This window comes from Anser cygnoides, chromosome W, assembly GCF_040182565.1.
Source record: "Anser cygnoides isolate HZ-2024a breed goose chromosome W, Taihu_goose_T2T_genome, whole genome shotgun sequence".
In the NCBI taxonomy this organism is placed as follows: Eukaryota; Metazoa; Chordata; class Aves; order Anseriformes; family Anatidae; genus Anser; species Anser cygnoides.
In genome coordinates this window covers 5210479-5231507 of record NC_089911.1, presented here as the reverse complement: position 1 = coordinate 5231507, position 21029 = coordinate 5210479, and the positions used below count along the sequence as shown (strand labels likewise).

General features: G+C 44.9%; 1 protein-coding gene across 5 annotated transcripts in view; it reads right to left on the bottom strand.

Moving 5' to 3' along the window:
- Positions 1-9705, bottom strand: part of LOC136788698 (chromodomain-helicase-DNA-binding protein 1-like) — a 75715-nt gene extending 66010 nt beyond the window's left edge. The window contains exons 1-3 of one of the 5 annotated variants that reach the window (XM_066987324.1): positions 9566-9705; positions 8524-9459; positions 7045-7248 (exon numbers count right to left, since the gene is read on the bottom strand). In XM_066987324.1, coding sequence (XP_066843425.1) covers positions 7045-7097 — 53 coding nt within the window. In that variant the 5' untranslated portion in view covers positions 7098-7248; positions 8524-9459; positions 9566-9705. The remainder of the gene's footprint in view (positions 1-7044; positions 7249-8523; positions 9460-9565) is intronic. The other 4 variants (XM_066987326.1, XM_066987327.1, XM_066987325.1 and 1 more) reach the window with 4 other exon arrangements.
- Between the last annotated feature and the right edge of the window lie 11324 nt (positions 9706-21029).

Below are 21029 nucleotides of genomic sequence, written 5' to 3'. Positions count from 1 at the left end.
CAATGGCTAAAGGATGACCAGCTATGGGTGGCTCTGAGGACTACCAGCACACATTTAATATCATGTGTTCTTACTGCAAAGAATCTGTTTCTACCCTAAGCTTCAGTAGAATTTAGGCTTGGAGGCATAACCCCTACAAAGGCAGTATTATAATCCCAAAATCAGAAGTTTGTATTCACAGAGGACGTAGGAAGCAGAGCAGTATATGAGCACATTTTACATTGAAGATACACTACAGATTGCTGAGACTGCACAAGCAGCACTGCATGACGTGCAGTACTTAAAACCCCAATATCCGCAATAATCTCTTTATCAAAGGACTTTCCTCTAAGAAATTAGGAATCCAAGACAAAACACACACTCTACAGGAAATGCTACAGGGTACTCAGTTTTCAGCATAAAACGAACCCACCTTTTTCCAACCATCAGAGAGAACATATACATTTTTCTTTCTACCACTGAGATCACTGCAGTCTAAGAACTAGAATAGAACAAGTTTATGCCCAGGCAAACCACTAGCTGTCACATATTTCCAGGTGCAGACTGTGTCCTTGTTTTATCTTCAAAGTAGTTATCTTTTTCTTAATTCCTAATAACAATCTTCTTTCACAAAGTATAAAGCTGATTTGTCAGCATTTCAAGCTATGACATTCAACTTTGTAAGATCTTTTTTTAAAAAAAGAACTTAATACTAGCATCTTGCAATTTCAAATTATTTTACAGTAACATAGGTGTCATGAAAAGTCTTAAGAACAAGGTACTCAGTTTAGTCACACTCTCTGCTCTCTCTCAGATTATTTTTTCTTAAGTCTAGGGGAAATACATATATACACACACCCCTCCATCCATACACACACACGCACATATAAAATGGAAAACTTATTCCCTAACCAAGCTATTTGAACATTGCAGCAATTACAAGAAAACTTTGTAACAGCACCACAAAAACAAACAATTACTGTCTATCAAAACTACTTACCTATTCAAACAGAAGTTGAATGGAAATTTTCAGCCTAAGATTCATTTTTTTTTAATTATCTTTAAAAGGTAACTACCTATATATTAGAATGAACAAATGAAAGAAAAAGGTTTTTTTTTTTGCTTTACTCTTATTAACCTCTCATAAGAAACAGTTTCAGATTGGCATCAGTCAGACTACCAATTTGCATCATCAACTTCTGAAATAAAGTAATGTTTTATTTGTTTTTGAAATAATGTAAGAAAGCAGCAATGATAAAAAAAGCACAGACCTATCTAATTTTCTAAAACCAAAAAAGTCTCCAAAATATGCCAAGACTTGCTTGGAACAAAAAAAAAAAAAGTGTTATCTAAAGAGAAGAATAAAAAAAAAAATCCCATCCCCACCCCACCCCCCAAAACAGAAAAAGAAGTTTGTCTGCAGGATTCTAGTCATGTATCTTAAGCAGTATCCAAAAGAAAAACTAGGGTTTTGGAAATTACATCTTACTGAAGAACTACTGTAGTAAGTTTTCAATTTCAAATTCTTTTCAACACAGCTACTAGCAATTTGATACACCATGTCAATTCACTATCCACCCATCCTTTTCTGGCACTTGGCGTTTGTGGATGCAACTTCACTGGGATGTATCTTTACTTGGCCTTTTTCTTTTTTTTTTTCCCCCTTTGGTTCACTTGACTAGTGCCGACCTAGTAAAAATTTAACAAGGAGTCATTACTTCTCAGTATAACCTAAGAATGGCCCAGATTCACCTTGCCTCAGGACTCAAATATAACCAACCTTTTAGCTAATATATTCATGAAAGAAAACCAGAATCCTCCACCCACAGTCTCCCCCCATTTTACTGCAAACACAAAACAACTGGAACACTAAGTAGTAAAAAACAAACAAGAAGACACTTTTTCCCCTAACGCAGACACATTAAGCAAGCTTTAGTTATTAAAAATGCATACAAGCCTCTAAACCCTGTCAGGGAATTATCTATAAGACTCTACCACATGAGCAATGTATTGGGTTTATACAGCAAGATTTTCGTAGCGTGGGGCTGCAGGGGTGGACTCTGTAAGAAGAGTCCAGAAGCTGCCCAATGTTACATAAGGGCCAGTTTCAGATGGCTCCAAAAGGGACCCGCTGCTAGCCAGAGCCGAGCCAGTAAGCAATGCTATTTGTGCCTCTGTGAGAGCAAATTTAAGAAAGGAAAAAAAAATGATGCAACACAGCAGCTGGGAGAATGAGGAGTGAGAAACAGCCTTACAGACACCAAGGCCAGTGAAGGAGGAGGGGGAGAGGTGCTCCAGGCACCGGAGCTGAAGTTCCCCTGCGGCCTGTGGAGAGGACCATGGTGGAGCAGGTTGTCCCCCTGCAGCCCATGGGCACCATGGCAGAGCAGATCTCCACACTGCAGCCCATGGAGGAGCCCACAGGGGAGCATGTGGATCTGACCTGAAGGAGGCTGTGGCCTATGGAGAACCCCCTCCAGAGCAGACTCCGGACCAGACCTATAGTCCATGGAAAGGAGCCCATGCAGGAGCAGGTGATCTGGTAGAAGCTGCCACCCGTGGGGAAGGGACCCCACACTGGAGCAGGGGAATAGAGTGACCATGAAGGACCGATGGAGACAAGGTGTTACGGACTGACCACAACCCCCATTTCCCATTCCCCTGCATTGCTTGGGGGGAGGACATAGAAGAGGGTTGTTTGGAGGAAGTTGTTTTTAGTTTCTCACTGCTCTAGCTTGTTAGTAATAGGTAATAAATTACCTTAATCGCCCTATGCTGAGTCTGTTTTGCCTGTGGCGATAATTGAGTGATCTCTCTGTCCTTATCTCAATCCTTGAGCCCTTTCCATCATGTTTTCTCCCCTTTCCCTTCAAGAAGCGGAAGTAAGAGAGCGGTTGTGGTGAAGTTCAGATGCCCATTTGGGTAAAACCACCACAGATTTAATTCAGATTAAACCTTAATAATTTAGATGCTAACCCTTCAATCACCCTGATAACTGTTGGAGGGACAGCACAGCAGGGCATAGGCAATCCAAGAGGTTCCTGGAATGCATTGATGATAACTTCCTTCTCCAAGTGATAGAGGAGCCAACAAGGAGAGGTGCTATGCTGCACCTCATTCTCACCAACAAGGAGATGCTGGTGGAGAATGTGAAACTCAAGGGCAGCCTTGGCTGCAGTGACCATGAAGTGGTGGAGTTCAATACCCTTAAGGCAGAGAGAGAGGGTGCACAGCAAGCTTGCTACCCTGGACTTTGGCCTCTTCAGGGATCCGCTTGGTAGAATCCCATGGAATAATGCCCTGGGGGGAAGAGGGGCCCAAGAAAGCTGGTTAATATTCAAGGATCACCTCCTCTAAGCTCAAGAGTGACGCATCCCAACATTTGGGAGTTGGAAAAATTCAGCAGGAATCCCAAAGCCAAACTAGAGTCCACATGCACAATGAAAGCTGTATCATCAATTTAGAATTTCTTCTTTTAACAGAAAAAGGTTCTAGACAAATACTTGTGGGGTTTTTTTTGATTAATATTCTGTCTAAACTGTAAGATGAAGAGAAGCGATGTGGTTTTTTTTTTTAAACTTAGACCAAAATATCTGATAATGCTTAATTCCATGACAAATTTTCTTGGTAAAAATCACAGCTTGCTAATCAAAGAGAAGACTATTACTAACAAAAGCAAAGAGCTTGCTTCATCCACTAGCCCTTCACATGAAGTTCTATGTACAGTTTCCTTTACCTTTCAGGTATTTTTTCTGATCTCAGGAGTCTTCTGCATTAAAATATATGGATATATCCATACTTTAAGGTATATACTCTTGTGGTGGTGGGTTAAGCTTGGCTGTCTGCCAGACCTCCACCCAGCCACTCTCTTACTCCCCCCTCCTCAACAGGGAAGGGTGAGAAAATAAGATGGAAGAGCTTGTGGGTCAAGATACAGACACAGAGATCACTTACCAATCACCGTCATGAGCAAAACAGACTCAACTTGGTGAAAACGAATGTAATTTACTGCCAATTAAAATTTGAGTAGGATAGTGAGAAACCAAGAAAAATGGTTCCATTGCCAAGCCAGCTGGGACTGACTTTGTCCAGCACAGGGACAGCCCTGGTCTCTTCTCAGAGGCCACCCCAGCAGCACCCTGCTACCAACACCTTGCCACATAAACACAACACAATTCTCTATACATGCACACTTTTTTCCTCTATATACATGCACAGTTTTTAATTTTTATTATTATTTCCTATCAGACATCTACCAAAAAGAAACCAATAGATGAGAATACTTCTGTAAGTATGCTCGCAGAATCACTGTTTTCTTGAAAGCAGGATCCTAGAGTAGTGGCTTTCAATTTATCTTTTTAATCTTCTGTGGAAGATATGAGTTTATACAGCAAATTCAAGCCTGCTAACAAAGAGCTGGTTTTACTTAACTGTCTTTTGTGGTCCACAGACTATTAAATCAACAAAGCAAATTAAATCCACAGAAATTACTGCATTGTATTAACATCAGCTTTCAAGAATGTAAATAATGATAAGGATATTTGGTGCATGAAGCCACTTTCTGCTTACTAAAAAAAGGAAGTACAATGCACCCCAGCCAGCTACTTTCTAGATGGGGTGTACTGAGCATACTCCTTTTTACCTACAGAGTAGGTCTGCTCAAGTGCTTCATGTCTTGTTCTACAGGAAACATAGTAGAATCAAAGAGATGGGAAGTCAGGTTGCTATTCAATTGGCAACGTTTCACTTCTGCATTCCCTGTTCTTATTACTAGGTAACTAATATGTATTTACTCCTATTCAAGTTTGCAACAGAATGCTTTCAAGAACATACACAAAAACACTTTGCTTAACTTTAAAAGTTTCTTGGAGTATTGCTATCAAGTTTTCTGCTTATATTTACTTGCTATCCAGATGAACGTTATCTGTGATATTTCACCTAGAACTACTAAAAACAATCAAAAACAATGATTTATAATAAAGAAAAAGCTGAAGAGTAGATTCACTGTAATTATTACACAAATTCTAGCAGCAAGATTAGTTTAGTATTTATGTCAGTCCACAATCTTCATCGTGCTTGGTACTAACACATTTATAGCTTCAGAGGTTGCTGACATGGCCAAGGAAAGTCCAAACAGTGCAACAATTACTCAACTGTGAAAATACAACAGATTCACTTCTACTTGTAGCAAAACAAAACTTCAGGCTCAGCATCTGCAGCAATGGAAAGATTTCTGGTCATCTACCAAACAGATGAAGAGATTCAAGAGTGGAAAGAAACACAGGAGCATGGCAAATTGGCCATTTCTTTCCCACATGCTTCAAAAATGCCTTTTCACTGCCAGTCACAGGGAATGGAAGACAGCTACAGTTCCTTACCACAGTGCTGACCGTTTATATAAAATCTAAGGTTTCCAATTAGCCCCTTCTCTAGCCCTCCTATTGCTGAGGATATTACAAGCTTTCCACAACTTCTGCAATTCATTATAAGAGTTTCTTTAAAACAATGTAAACTCCTTTTGTAATAATTATTTTAATAATGTAAATAGGCTCGACAGAAAAAGGCTCAATTCTTTAAAACAGGAAATTTCACTCTTCATGTACGGAGTTTCCTGATTGCGAACAGTAAACATGCAAATATGCTTTCTGAGATCTGCCTGTGAATTCAGTAGGCTACAGGGTTAATGATTAATAAAAAACTAGGGAAAAAGTTTTAACATTTACTTTTTTAAGCTTTAAAATAGCTCAACAGCACATTTAAAATGCTGAACAAAGTCTCACTTCACCAGCAACTATCAAGTTTCAAGTAATTTGCTGATATTTACTTTTAATAAAGTTGTTCAGGAAACTTTAATGATATTTAGTTGGTTTAGTCTTATGAGAATTGCTACAGCTTTTAAATAACTTTGATATACCGGTATTTTTATATCAAAGTGGTCATAGCTTGATATGAAGTAATTTTCCTACATTATTTTTAGCTAGGTGGCTTTTTTCAAGTAGTAAAAACCTTCATAAATACAAGGTCAACAGAGTTGTCCCCAAAAAATTAATGTTTGTTGAAGGTCTTATTTATAATTCTCTAAAAGTTCAGAAGATTAGCTTTATTCACACTATTTTATTTTGTTCGTATTTCTCTACTCAACTGACAAAGCTTTTTTTATTTGTTTTATATAACTGGGAATGTTTTGCCACTTACTAGAAACAAACGTTTGCTAATTAGACAAGTACCATCTTTACTGGAAGCAGAGATCTTTATTTAAAATAAATAAATTAGAGTTGACAATTTATTCACAAGATCCAAAGTTTACCATCTTTCTAGAATATTCCTAGGTATAACAAGAATATTGACATCAAAAAAAATACACAAGAGTTGTCAAAAGTTTCTTTAGTTTTACTGCTCATAAGTTTCCTAGAGATTTGCACCTAATATCAGCTAAACATTTCTCTCTTCCCCTTCTTCCCACCCCATTACTCACTATGCTACATAGTGAGTAGATTTTTTAAAGTTATTTTTTAATTAGGAAAACAGCTGGGAAAGTTGTACTTCCACTTTGGAAACCAAACAAATTTAACACTTTCCATTATACTGCTTTCACAGCTCAACAAAGAAGGAAGCCTCATAAAGTAGCACATATCAAAAACTAGAATTAACAGCTCATTGTTCCAGCTTTAGAGATAGTCCAGTTCGGGGCTTATACAGCATATACTATGCATGCATGCCCTGCACTTCATAGACATGAGTCTTATTTTAAGATTTCAATCCAATTTGTTTCAGCTTTTGACACTTAAGGCAACTTTTGAGGAAAAAAGAGTAACGGACACTGATACAGTTTTAATACTAGTTAAGTTCTATTATGTAAGGTATATCCATGATTATTACAGTTATTAAACAAAGCTATATGAAACTAACAAGCAGATTAAGCAGACATAAAGCATAGCCAGTCCTCCTAAATATGGCCTGCTTGCTCATTAGGAAGTTTTGGCACAAAATTAAAAGGTAAAGCAGTTCTATTAAACAAAATATAAGAGAATACATAACCAAGGACTGAAACAACAAAGTGCTTACCTTGACTCTCCACTACTGTTTCTTACACGTTCTTCATCACTGTGCCCATTCATTGTAAATATTAAGAAGTTTAAAAGATAAATAGAAGTCACTCAGGTTACAAGGTGGATGTCAAGAATCCACTTCCTGGTACTCTGTGTTTTCCAGGTGATGTGTTTACTCAACCGTTCTTTGCATGCATTCAAGTTTTTTTTCCCAAATTACCTAAAGTAATAAAGCAACATGTTGACACAATTGGAAATATTTGATGGTTACAACTGAAAGATACTGAAAATTACCTGTCCTGTCACACCAATGCTAAAAGGGTATATCTCACATTTGACACATTTTAACTGAAAAATATACTTTGTTATACTACACTGAAAAATTTAAATAACTAAGTGAAATACATGAAATGCACCGAAGAAAAGACCTTTTTTGCAGTTGGGCAAAAAACTATCAGGTCCCAACCATTATATTTTCCTTTATGCAACTTTTCATTGATTGTACTACAAGTTCTGCAGAACCACTAGCTGCAGAATAGTTGCTGGTCTGCCCACAGACCAGCTTTGAAAATGCTATTCTTTTAAGTATTTTGGGTTGAGAAGAATGGCTTACTGTGTATCTGCACTATACCAGGTGGCATGATTTTTGCGATAGTACTATCTTAAGAACAACCAGATCTAAGTTTTAAAGGAAAACAGCCTCCCCAAATGCATAAATATAAACTACGGATATTAATGCTCTGCTAAGATCTGAAAAGTGAAATTATTTCATGCACAAAAAAATATCAGAAGCATTTCCAGACACAGACATAATGTTTACATCCAGTTGGGGGCAGAGGCTGGAAAATAAGGACTGTCCCAATTAAAAACAAAAAAGAACCAAAACAAAAAAAAAAAAAACACAGCTCAACTACACCAAGCCAACAAGATCCCACAGGTGGAATGACTGTCATTTCACATACACGAACATCTTCAATCAGTTCACTAGTGTCAGATACACCTACAAGAAGTTTAGACTCACTTTAAATGTAGTGCAAGTATGAACTCACTGATAATCAGCTAAAGAGCTGTGCCTCTCACTGATTTAGTGGCATGAAAGCAGTTAGTGGCTCATCTGCAGGTTGCCTGCCTCGAACTGCTCCCTTCTAACGACCCGACCCACAGCCTAAGATGGGGGTGAGGGCTGTCTCGTTCTGAGGTGGAAAAAGCCCTGTGCTCAGGCACTATTTCGGACAGAAAGGCAATTCCAGCCAGCAAACAAAGGCGATGACAGAAGAAAAATGATAGGAAGAAACCTTGTAACCCCAAAGCGGCCGCAAAGCGAAGCCAGGGCCCCAACGGCAGTGAGCCAGGCAGCTTAGTGGTTTCTCAAGAACCAGGAGCTGGCGTCCAACAGGGCCTAGCTCCCCACTATCTGTCCTCCCGCGCCCAGGGCGCAGACAAACACCTTGCTGCCTGCCTCCATGTCTGGTACTCTCGGAACCCCTGGCGATACCTATTTAGCGTCACGAAAGTCTCTCCTTGTCGCCAGCTCCCTTCTCCGCAGCGATCCTCCCCGTGCCCCGACCACGCTCTCGCGGCCTCCCGTGACCGACCGCTCCCAAGGCGTTCCCGGGAAAAGCCGAGGCCAGAACTGCATCCCTACCCCCCGTGGATTCGCTTCTAGCCCCCCGGAGACAGCACTCCGCTGGTGGCGCGACCCGCGCAGGCGCTGTTCCTGGTCAAGGCTCCCTGGCAGAGTCACCAAGGCCGCCGCAGTCCTCCATGCTCACTTCCCCCAGCGCCCCCCACGGGCGGAGAAGAGCGAAGGCCGCGCTCCCAGCCGGTTCGTCACAAGCTCCCCCCACAGGAGCCAGTGAAAAAGCCTCAATCCCAGTTAGCTGCCTCGGCTCTCACAGCTCCCTCCCCCGTCGGATAACAGCGAGCAGGCCCAGGAGCCCAGATCCGCAGTAGGTATCCAGCCCCCTGTCCTCAGTACCAGCCACCTCCCCATCCATCTTCAAAAGCCACCGCACAACTCCAGACGAGAGAAGGAAAGGAACCATGACGGACCTCTGCCTACCTACGTGCGTGTGTGTGTTCGTGCCGGCCTCCCTAGCCCGAGACAGAGCTACACTCCACGAAGAGGTTTGTGCTGCAACCTATAGCCGAAGACTGCTCCCGTGACCGCCGCAGGGCCTAGACCGCCGGCTCCTCACAGCCCTGCACAGTGGGATCGCCCGCAGCCCCCACCGATTCGAACAATAGAGCCGCCCCTCGCTCCCCCCCCCCCCCCAAGCAGGGAGGAGCCTGGGAAAAAACAGTAAGCGCTGTGCTGTGCCGCCGCTTCTTAAGTCCTTCCGACCACCGCCATCACGCTGCCGCTCCGCTCAATCTCCTCCTCTTCCCCTCAGTCAGATGGAAATCCTGGGTGTGATGTCAGTCCTGCGCCCTGGGACAGAGCAAGGAGGAGGAGTAGCGGTTGGAAGGGGACAGCACCACCATGCTATGGCGGCAGGAAGGGCGCAAGCGGCCTCCTTGCCGCATCGGATACTGACCGAGCCGAGGGCAGCAGGTATCCGCCTGCCGCAGCAAACGGGCGCTGGGGCCGGTGTCGGTACCGGTACCGCTCCTGGTGCCTTCTGCAACTCCCATGTGAGGGGGCAGGGTGCGGTCCGGCCTGAGGGGCGCCCATGACCAGCGCAGCGTGGCAGTGAACCCAGCCTAGACCACGTTACCGTTTAGTGTAGTGTGGGCGGGGTTGTTTGTTTAAGGTTTTTCCTGTGTAAAATCAGAGACCCCTAACAAACACACATGCATTTCTTAGTCTTCCTACACAGTTAAAAGTGGCATTAGAGCATATTTAGGAAGGCTTGGCATGCAGCTGCACAGAGAACACATGCCTCCATGAGGAAGGCATCCCCCAGCTGGAGACAGTGCACTCCTTTTGATATCATACTTTAGTTGAAATGATTAATGACCAAGCTGTTTGTTTAGGTGGGTCATGTTCATTTAAAAAAATAATAATGTGTTATCGCTGGAGTCTACATGTTCACAGAGTGGCAAAAGAAAGTAGTGGCTGCTGAGTGAAAAACTGCACTCTGAGCATTACAACTCCACAGCCAAATGTGTTGGAAAGAGGAAGCAATTCACCTGCTTTCTCCTCTTTAGATTCACACATATGCAATTATGCACTATTATGCTAGGGAGGATTGTGGGGTCATGTCTGACGAGGATGTTGTACCAGGCTTGGAAATTTCTTCAGCACCCTGCAAGAGTAAAATAAGTTGAGATTAGCATGAAAACAGTTTGCTCATGAAGGAAGGAAAAGCTTGAAAGGAGAGTCCTTGTGTGGATATATCAGAGCAAGGTGGCTACAGTAGCTGTCAAATCAGTTCACGCTTGAAGAGCTGTGTTGGCCAAGAGCCAGCATCTGAGCCACAGTTGGTCAGCTAGAGACCTTGGGCCTAGGGATTATTTTATGGCTACCCCCCCCCCCCCCCCCCCCCCCCCCCCAGGGTGAGCAACACTGGGCAGCCAAGACATCCCCTCAGCGGATCTGCACGGGTTTCCTGGAGCTGCTCCTTTGGCCCACTGTTGTGGTTTAACTTGGCAGGCAGCTAAGCATCACGCAGCCATTTGCTCACACACACAGTGCGATGGGAGAGAAAATTGAAAAAGATAAAAGTGTGAGAACTTGTGGGTTGAGATAAAGGAGGGGAGGGGAGGGGAGGAGAGGAGAAGGGAGGCCAAGTGATGCACAACACAATTGTTCACCACTGGCCGACTGATGCCTAGCCAATCCCTGAGCAACAGCAGCTCCCCCGGCCAATTCCCCCCTGCTCTTATTGTTCAGCATGATGTCATATGGTATGGAATATTCCTTTGGTCAGTTTGGGTCAGCTGTCCTGATTCTCAGAGCTTCTGGTGCATCTCTAGCCTCCTTGCTGTCAGGGCAGTATGAGAAGCTGGAAAGTCCTTGACTTAGTGTAAGCACTGCTCAGCAACAACTGAAACTTCAGTGTGTTATCAACATTATTTTCATTCTAAATCCAAAACACAGCACCATACCAGCTACTAGGAAGAAAATTAAATCTATCTCAGCCAAAACCAGGACACCCACCAAGTAAGTGTTGGGATTGACTATTGCACATAGAAACTCCATTTCCATTTGGAACCAGACTGAAGCAGCAGAGACTAGATGAGGCACTTCCACTAGTCCCTCTCTCAAACACCATAGGAAAATACCTCAAAATCTCAGGGATTAAAGACAGAATAAACTTTTATTCCTCCCCTAGACTTAAAAAAAATGCATAAGGTGTTCAGACAAGAAAACAGCTTCAAAGTCTACAAAAAAAGCTGTATTAGACTATATTCCTTACTGAAGCACTTAAGTTTGCCTAAGTCAGCTTAAGGGAGTATACACTGTGTTAGAGAAAGATGCCACAAAATCAATGGACTTTAAACTCAGAAATATCAGAATGTAAGTAACTGCCTTAAATTGAAATGAAAAAAAAATAAGGTATTTAACACTGAAACACTTTACCAAGGCGTAGTGGGTCTGGCTGGGATGGAGCTAATTTTCTTTATAGCAGCCCACATGGTCCTGTGTTTTGGATTTGTGACTGAAACTGCTGATAACACACCAGTGTTTTGGGTATTGCTGAACAGTGCTTGCACAGCATTAAGGCCTATTCTTTTTCCCACTTTTTGCCCCTGCAGCAAGTAGGCTGGGGGTGGACATGAAGCTGGGAGGGGACACAACCTGGACAGCTGACTCAAATTGACCAGAGGGATATTCCATGCCATATGACATCATGCTCAGCAATAAAAACTGAAGGGAGTTGTTTTTTTTTGCAGGGAGGTAGCCATTGCTCAGAGACTGGCTGGGCATTGGTTTACTTGTGAGAGTTGATGAGTGATTGCCTTTGCATCACTTGTTTTGTGATTTTTTTTTCTTTCATTTTCCTCTTTCCTTTGCTTATTAAGCTGTCTTTATATTGATCTAGAGTTTTCTTGCTTTTGCTTTTCCTATTCTCTCCCCTGTCCTTCTGGGCCAGTTGTTTTGATGTTCTTCAGTAGCTCGATTCTTGGGCACATGAGCATCTACATGGCGTACCTTTACAACCAGGTTCTCTACCCGGGCAGCAATATCTTGCCACAATGCCGCAGCCCAGATGGGCTTGCCCCTGCGCTGCCAGTTGTTCTGCTTCCATTGCTGTAACCACCCCCACAGGGCATTTGCTACCATCTATGAATCAGTACAGAGATAGAGAACTGGCCACTTTTCTCGTTCAGCAATATCTAAAGCCAGCTGAATGGCTTTCACTTCTGCAAACTGACTCAATTCACCTTCTCCCTCAGCAGCTTCTGCAACTCGTCATGTAGGACTCCATACAGCAGCTTTCCATCTCCGATGCTTTCCCACAATACGACAGGACCCGTCAGTGAACAAGGCATATTTCTTCTCATTTTCTGGTAGCTTGTTGTACAGTGGGGCTTCTTCAGCACGAACCACCTCCTCCTCTGATGATATCCCAAAGTATTTGCTTTCTGGCCAGTCCATAATCACCTCCAAGATTCCTGGGCGACTGGGGTTTCCTATTCGAGCTCACTGAGTAATCAGTGCAACCCACTTGCTCCATGTAGCATCAGTTGCATGATGTGTAGAGGGGACCCTTCCTTTGAACATCCAGCCTAGTACCGGCAGTCGGGGTGCCAGGAGGAGCTGCGCTTCAGTACCGACCACTTCCGAAGCAGATCGAACTCCTTCATATGCTGCCAATATCTCCTTTTCAGTTGGAGTATAGCGGGCTTCAGATCCTCTGTATCCCCGACTCCAAAACCCCAGGGGTCGACCTCGAGTTTCCCCAGGTTCTTTCTGCCAGAGGCTCCAGGTGGGGCCATTCTCCCCGGCTGCGGTGTAGAGCACGTTCTTTACATCTGGTCCTGTTCGGACTGGCCCGAGGGATACTGCATGAACTATTTCCTGCTTAATTTGTTCAAAGGCTTGTCGTTGCTCAGGGCCCCATTCAAAAGCATTCTTCTTACGGGTTATTTGGTAGAGCGGGTTTACAATCAGACTGTAATTTGGAATATGCATTCTCCAAAACCCCACGACACCTAGGAAAGTTTGTGTTTCTTTTTTGCTAGTTGGTGGAGACATAGCTGTTATCTTGTTGATCACATCCATTGGGATTTGACGACGTCCATCTTGCCATTTAATTCCTAAAAACTGGATCTCTCGTGCAGGTCCTTTAACTTTATTCTGTTTTATGGCAAAACCGGCCTTCAGAAGGATTTGGACTATTTTCTTCCCTTTCTCGAAAACTTCTTCTGCAGTGTCACCCCACACAATGATGTCATCGATGTACTGCAGGTGTTCAGGAGCTTCCCCCTGCTCCAGCGCAGACTGGATCAGTCCATGGCAAATGGTAGGGCTGTGTTTCCACCCCTGGGGCAGCCGATTCCAAGTATATTGGACTCCCCTCCAAGTAAAAGCAAACTGTGGCCTGCACTGTGCTGCTAGAGGGATGGAGAAAAATGCATTAGCGATATCAATTGTGGCATACCACTTGGCTGCCTTTGATTCCAGTTCATACTGGAGTTCTAGCATGTCCGGCACTGCAGCACTCAGTGGTGGCGTGACTTCGTTCAGGCCACGATAGTCCACTGTTAGTCTCCACTCACCATTAGACTTTCGCACTGGCCATATGGGACTATTAAAAGGTGAATGAGTCTTGCTGATCACTCCTTGGCTCTCCAGTTGACGAATTAGCTTATGGATGGGACTCAGGGAGTCTCGGTTGGTGCGATATTGCCGCCGGTGCACAGTTGTGGTAGCGATTATTGGCACTTGCTGTTCTTCAACCCTCAGCAACCCCACAACAGAAGGGTCCTCTGAGAGACCAGGCAAGGTAGACAACTGTTTAATGTCCTCTGTCTCCAAGGCAGCTATGCCAAAAGCCCAGCGGAACCCTTTTGGGTCCTTGAAATATCCTCTTCTAAGATAGTCTATGCCAAGGATGCACGGAGCATCTGGGCCAGTCACAATACGGTGCTTTTGCCACTCATTACCGGTTAGACTCACTTCAGCCTCCAATACAGTTAACTGCTGGGATCCCCCTGTCACACCATAAATACAGATGGGCTCTGGCCCTTTATAGCTTGATGGCATTAGAGTACATTGTGCACCGGTGTCTACCAAAGCCTTATACTTCTGTGCGTCTGACGTGCCAGGCCATCGAATCCACACAGTCCAATAAACTCGATTGTCCCTTTCCTCCCCCTGGCTGGAGGCAGGGCCCCTCTAGTCCTGGTCAGAATCTTCGTTTCTGTGTTTAAAGGACTGCTTGCTGGAAGTTGGAGCAGCAAACTTTTCAGAGAATTCCTTTTTCCCACTTGTTTTCCTTTGCAATTCACGTACCCGTGCCTCTAGGGTCGCAGTAGATTTTCCATCCCATTTTCTCATGTCCTCTCCATGGTCACGTAGGTAAAACCACAGGGTGGCGCGGTGTGTGTGCCCACCATATTGTCTTCCTTGCATAGATGAACGTTTACCCCTAATAGCTGAGACACTGGTTTGTACAGGTGGGGAGGAAAATAATCTCTCTTCAAGTTGGTGGATCTTTTCAGAAAGTTTCTCCAAAGCATTCTCTTTTAGCTGGTGGACACGGGTTCGTTCAGGTGGAGGGGAAGATAAATTCTCTTTAAGTTGGTGGACCTCTTCAGAGAGTTTCTCCACAGCCGAGACACAGGCCTGTAGGGAAGAGGAGAGATTTCCTTCGTACTGCCGGAGTAATTTAGCCACTTCATTCACTGGGGGATTCTCCTCCGCTTTCCAGGCTATTATTGCCAATGAGCTGGCATATGATGATGGTGCACTCCGTACAAACTTCCGCCACATAGGTGGTGTACACTGGACTGCATCTGGATCTGCGGATGTTTGTGCGTCGTCTAGGTCCTTATAAATTACTTCCCGTACGGCCAATTCCCTCAGGTACTGAATTCCCTTCTCCATGGTGGTCCATTTGCCTGGTAGACATACAAGTTCTTCCTTGAAGGGATACCTTTCCTGCACAGCTGACAGGAGACGCCTCCAGAGACTGCGAGATCGTGCTCCATCTCCAATTGCTTTGTCAATGCATGCGTCCCTAGCAAGGGATCCCAGCCGCCTGGCTTCCTTGCCCTCTAATTCCACATAATTGGCTCCAGCGTCCCAGCACCGGAGCAGCCAGGTGACAAGCTGCTCGCCTATACAGCGACCAAAATCTTTTCGCACATCTCGTAGCTCACGCTGGTATAGAGTCCGGGTAGTTACTGTTGATTTTTCGACATCCTCATCCTCATCTTCAGTCTCCTGCACCTTTGATGGCCCAGCCTCGTCTTCACTATGCCCAGACTTAGCAGAAGACTGTCTGCGTTCTAAACGACCTGAGCCTCTATACCATTTCTTCACCTTGTCTACAGGGGCAACTTGCACTGCTACAGCTCGTTTCTCTAATCCAGACACAGGGTCTGCCACAGGGGTTGGAATACCCTCTGCGGGGTCAACTTGCACTGCTACAGCTCGTTTCTCTGACCCAGCCACAGGAGTGGGAGCAGCTGCAGGAGCTGGAGCTGCTGCAGGGGCTGGAGTGGCTGCGGGAGCTGGAGCTGGAGTGGCTGCGGGAGCTGGAGCTGGAGCAGCTGCAGGAGCTGGAGCGGCTGCAGGAGCTGGAGCGGCTGCAGGAGCTGGAGCTGGAGCGGCTGCAGGAGCTGGAACTGGAGCGGCTGCAGGAGCTGCAGCTGGAGTGGCTGCAGGAGCTGGAGCTGGAGCGGCTGCAGGAGCTGGAGCTAGGTTGCTAGTAGCATCAATTGCAGCTCGATAGGCACAAGCCAGACCCCAGCACGCTACAGTGATTTGTGTCACTTTGGAACTGCCAGAGTCATGACACCTTTTTTTCAAGCATTCTGCCAGCTTTTTAGGATTTTGCAGCTGTTCAGGGGTGAATGTCCAAAACACTGGAGGTGACCACTGCTCTAGAAACCTGCCCATATCCTCCCACACTCCCTGCCACTCGCAACTATCCCGCCTCAAGACAGATCTCCGGATGAGATTCCTAAGTAGTTGTTTAACCCTCCACAAAATCTGAAGCGCATTCAGGAGACATAACAACAAGAGCAGGCTGGTCTGAGTATCCCAAGGATATTCAACATCTCGGAGAACCACCGTAACTAGCTCGGGGGATAAGAGGGTGGTGGTGAAGGAGAAAGGGAGAGTGAACAGGTAGGGAAACATGTCTTCCCCTGTCCCCTTCACAGATTGGCTCCCTAACGAAAACAGGCAATAGGTGTAATTGCTAATAGTTTCCGAGATATGGGTTCCAAAGTATAGAGTCGACGTCAGTGCTGAGTACAAATACCAGGTTAGAGTCGTGACCAGATATTTCATCATTTCATAAGCCATTGCTACACCGCACAGTACCATAACAATCTTAAACCAGGGCCCGGAAAGGATAAACAGTGCAACAGGGAGCACATACAGAAAGTAACGCACCATAAAACTCAATTTGGAATACAGGTACAGCAGACTGGAGATTAAGGCAATCAACATCGTGACTAGCAACTATTAAGCAGGTCCAATACTTATACCAATTTTAGTTTAACACACTCTGGTCAGATTTGTCGATATCTCAACCCTTCGGGCCCCACATTGGGCGCCAAAAGGACTGTTGTGGTTTAACCCGGCTGGCAGCTAAACACCACACAGCCGTTCGCTCACCCTCCCCCCTCCCTCTCTGGGATGGGGGAGAGAAACGGGAAAGTGAAGCCGGTGAGTTGAGATAAAGACAGTTTATTAAGACAGGAATATAATAATATAAGTGTTATAAATGACTGAGTCCCAAATAGGATTACAATCAAAGTTTAAAATTTATTAAATGAATAGAGGCAAGCAAACAGCGCTGGGTGCGCCGGGAGTCTCTGCTCCACCAGGACACACACCTGTTACGTAAGGCGGCTGGTTTTTATGCTCCTAGGCTAATACATATTCATTACTACTTCTAGAAGAGGCAGGGTTATTATAATTGGTTTCCCGAATCCGAAGTCCTCCCAGGTGCACCTGCTTATCAGTCTCTGTTGGTTTCTCGGGGGCCGCTCGGACAGGGAGGCTCATATTCTTCCTCCTTATCTAGTGGTCTCTTGGCCGGCTGTCAGAAGTTACTGCACGTCCGTGCAAAGTCAGCAGTTTTTCTCTGAAGAAATCCCTTTGTTCTCTTCTCGCCTAAACCCAGGCCTCAATGTTAACCCTTCACACCCCTTAGTGGCACGAATTGCTGGACTATTCCTTACATAAGGAATATAAGGAAAATAATAATAACAATAATAATAATAATAGTGATAATGATAATAGTATTAACAATAATAATGTGTAAGAAAACAAGTGATGCACAATGCAATTGCTCACCACCCGCTGACCGATGCCCAGCCTATTCCCGAGCAGCCGGCCCCCCACCCCGGCCAGCCACCCCTATATATTGTTTAGCATGACGTCAGATGGTATGGAATACCCCTTTGGCCAGTTTGGGTCAGCTGTCCTGGGTCTGTCCCCTCCCATCTCCTGCTGCACCCCCAGCCTGCTCGCTGGCAGGACAGAGCGAGAAGCCGAAAAGTCCTTGGCCTGGTGTAAACACTGCTCTGCAACAATTAAAACATCAGCATGTTATCAGCGCTCTTCTCATCCTAATCCAAAACATAGCACCCTACCAGCTACTATGAGCTACTTAACTCTGTCCTAACTGGAACCAGGACAACCTCAAAATTTATTTGTATTGCATCTTTAGCCAATTAGTTCTTGCCCAGATAGCATAGTAAAGTATACATGACATTTCTACCTTAGCAACATTTCACACCATAATTATTATTAACTTCTATTGCACATAATTTTTATTCTCTATCAAGAAACAAATACATGTGATGCACAACATTTTAAAGAAAGTTAGGCAAAGCTTTTTGTTAGTACAGAAAAACTATCACCTATGGGAATAAGCTCTCTTTTTCTTCTACCTTCTGAAAGTGTATTATGGGTTTATGGCATCTCAGCATGCTTCCAGGATCTGAGTAAGAGTATTTCTTGTGCCTAAGGTGTCACTGATTTTGTTAGAGGAAAATATATTTTACCAGATCTGACAGCCAAAGAGATGTGAGGCTGCTGCTGCTCCATGTCCCTAGATCCAACCAATAACAAGGCTAAAAATTTATTCCCAGCAAGCACAGGCACATGCACACAGAGCACACATATACACCACATATATACATAGCCAGCTACACAGATCACAGACACTCAGAGCACTCATATGAACATAGCACCAACAGCCTCATCCTGCTCCCCCCTCTGGCTGGATAGGATGAAGGTCCACCAGTGAGAATATATATATATATATATATACGTATTTACATGGTGGATCCTTCTGGAAGCTGGGCTCAGATATTCAGTCTGCCCAGTAGTTGGCTGCTGTATTCCAATCTCCCCAGTTGCTGGCATCTGGACACACAAGTCCCTGAGGCTGCAAACCCACTCCAGTTCTTGGTAAAGACTGTTGCACACACACACACCTTTTTCCCACCTTTGTTTCCTCCTCTAAACATCCCATACATCCTTTGTGATCCCAAACTGCTCTTCCCCTGCATCCCATAATGTGTCCTACACCCCTAGGCAGTGATGGCTGGCAGTGAGTGCCAGCAACTGGTGTCAGACCATGAGATGGAGGGCCTGTCTGTGGTGCCAACAACTGATGTGATGGCTCTCCTGGGAAAGCTATCTCTACCCTTTTTAGAGACCAACTGGGGCTTGTTATCCCATATTTTTAATTATGTAAGGACCTGTATGGAAGATGTGAGGAGTTAGCTCAATAGGAGGCCGAGTTGGTACAAATAGCTGTTTAATTTCAATTTTGAACTGGAGTGCCATGCTGGAATGGGTCTTGAAATTGGCCCAGGAGCATATTATGAGCACTGAGTGAAATATAGTAAAAGTATACCAACATTCATGTCCATGGGGACAGACATAGAATCATAGAGTGGCTTGGGTTGGAAGGGATCTTAAAGGGATGCATTTTTTTGCATCCCTCTGCTGTCAAATTGGTCAGGCATGATTTGCCCTTGGTGAAGCCATGGTGGCTGTCTTGGATCACCCCTTTGTCTTGCATGTGCCTTGACATTGCTTCCAGGAGGGCCTGTTCCATGATCTTGCCAGGCACAGAGGTGAGGCTCACTGGTCTGTACTTCCCCAGGTCCTTCTTTCTACCCTTTTTAAAAATGTCAATGATGTTTCTCTTTTTCCAGTCACCAGGGACTTCACCTGACTGCCAGGACTTTTCAAATATGATGGAGAGAGGCTTGGCAACTACATCAGCCAGTTCCTTCAGGACCCTCGGATGCATGTCATCAGGGCCCCACTGACTTGTACTTATTCAGATTCATCAGGTGGTCTCGAACCTGTTCTTTGCTTAGTGGATGGGACTTTACTCCTCCAGCCCTCATCTACAGGTTCAGAGAAACGAAAGACTTGTGTCCTGGTTTCGGCTAGGATAGAGTTAATTTTCCTCCTAGTAGCTGGTATGATGCTGTGTTTGGGATTTAGGATGAGAATAATGTTGATAACACACTGATGTTTTAATTGTTGCAGAGCAGTGCTTACACTAAGCCAAGGATTTTTCAGCTTCTCGCTCTGTCCTGCCAGCGAGCAGGCTGGGGTTGCAGCAGGAGCTGGGAGGGAACAGGCCCAGGACAGCTGACCCAAAGTGGCCAAAGGGATATTCCATACCATCTGATGTCATGCTGAACAATTAATATGGGGGGGTGTGGTAGTTTTTCTCGAGTGGGCAGATGAGTTCCACCACGGCTGCTCTCTCACTCCCCCCTCCTCAAAGAGGAAGGGGGAGAAAATACGACACAAAGATCTCAAGGTTTGAGATATGGATGATTTAATTAAAGGGAAAAGGGAGAGGGAAAAAAAAAACACAACAAAAAACAAAGGCCATGCAGAAGCACAGAGAGAAAGGGAAAAAAAGTTATTCTCTACTTCCCATCAACGAGCGATGTTCGGCCACATCCTGGGAAGCAGGGCCTCAAAATGCGTAACGGTTGTTCTGGAGGACAGCCCCCCTCCCCCCCCGAGAGACCCCCTTTTTATTGCTGAGTGTGACATCATGTGGTATGGAATATCCCTTTGGTCGGTTTAGGTCAGCTGCCCTGGTGATGTCCCCTCTCCATCACTTGCCCACCCCCAGCCTGCTGGCTCTTGGAGGCTTGGAGGGAGTCCTGATGTGGTGCCAGTCCGATGCAGCAATAAACACAACACTGGAGTGATACCAATGCTGTTCTAGCTACGAGTGCAGAGCACAGCACTGTATGGGCTGCTGCAGGGAAAGGTAACTCCATCCCAGACAGACCCAGCACAGGGGTCTTGCCAGGGTGGGGGGACTGGCTGTTCGGGGATAGGCTGGGCATCGGTCAGCGGGTGGTGAGCAGTTGCACTGTGCATCACTTGTTTCATACACATTATTAGTAGTAGTACTATTATCATTATTATTATTATTTTCCTTTCTTTTCTGTCCTAATAACCTGTCTCTATCTCAACCCACAGGCTTTCATTTCTTTATAATTCTCTCCCCCATCCCAGAGAGGGAGGGGGGAGGGTGAGCAAATGTCTGTGTGTTGCTTAGCTGCCAGCCAGGTTAAACCACAACAACTTGGGAAGCCAGACTATCAGTGAAGACTGAGGCAAAGAAGTTGTTGAGTACCTCAGCCTTCTCCATGTCTGTCGTTACTAGTTCACCCTTCTCATCCATCAGAGGGGGTACACTCTTCTTGGCCTTTCTTTTCTGAGCAATGTACCTATAGAATCCCTTCCTGTTATTCTTTGCATCCCTTGCCAAGTTCAGTTCCATCCGTGCCTTGGCTTTCCTGATCCCATCCCTGCACATCTAGACATCATCCCTGTGCTTTTCCCAGGCCACATGTTCCTGCTTCCACTGTGTG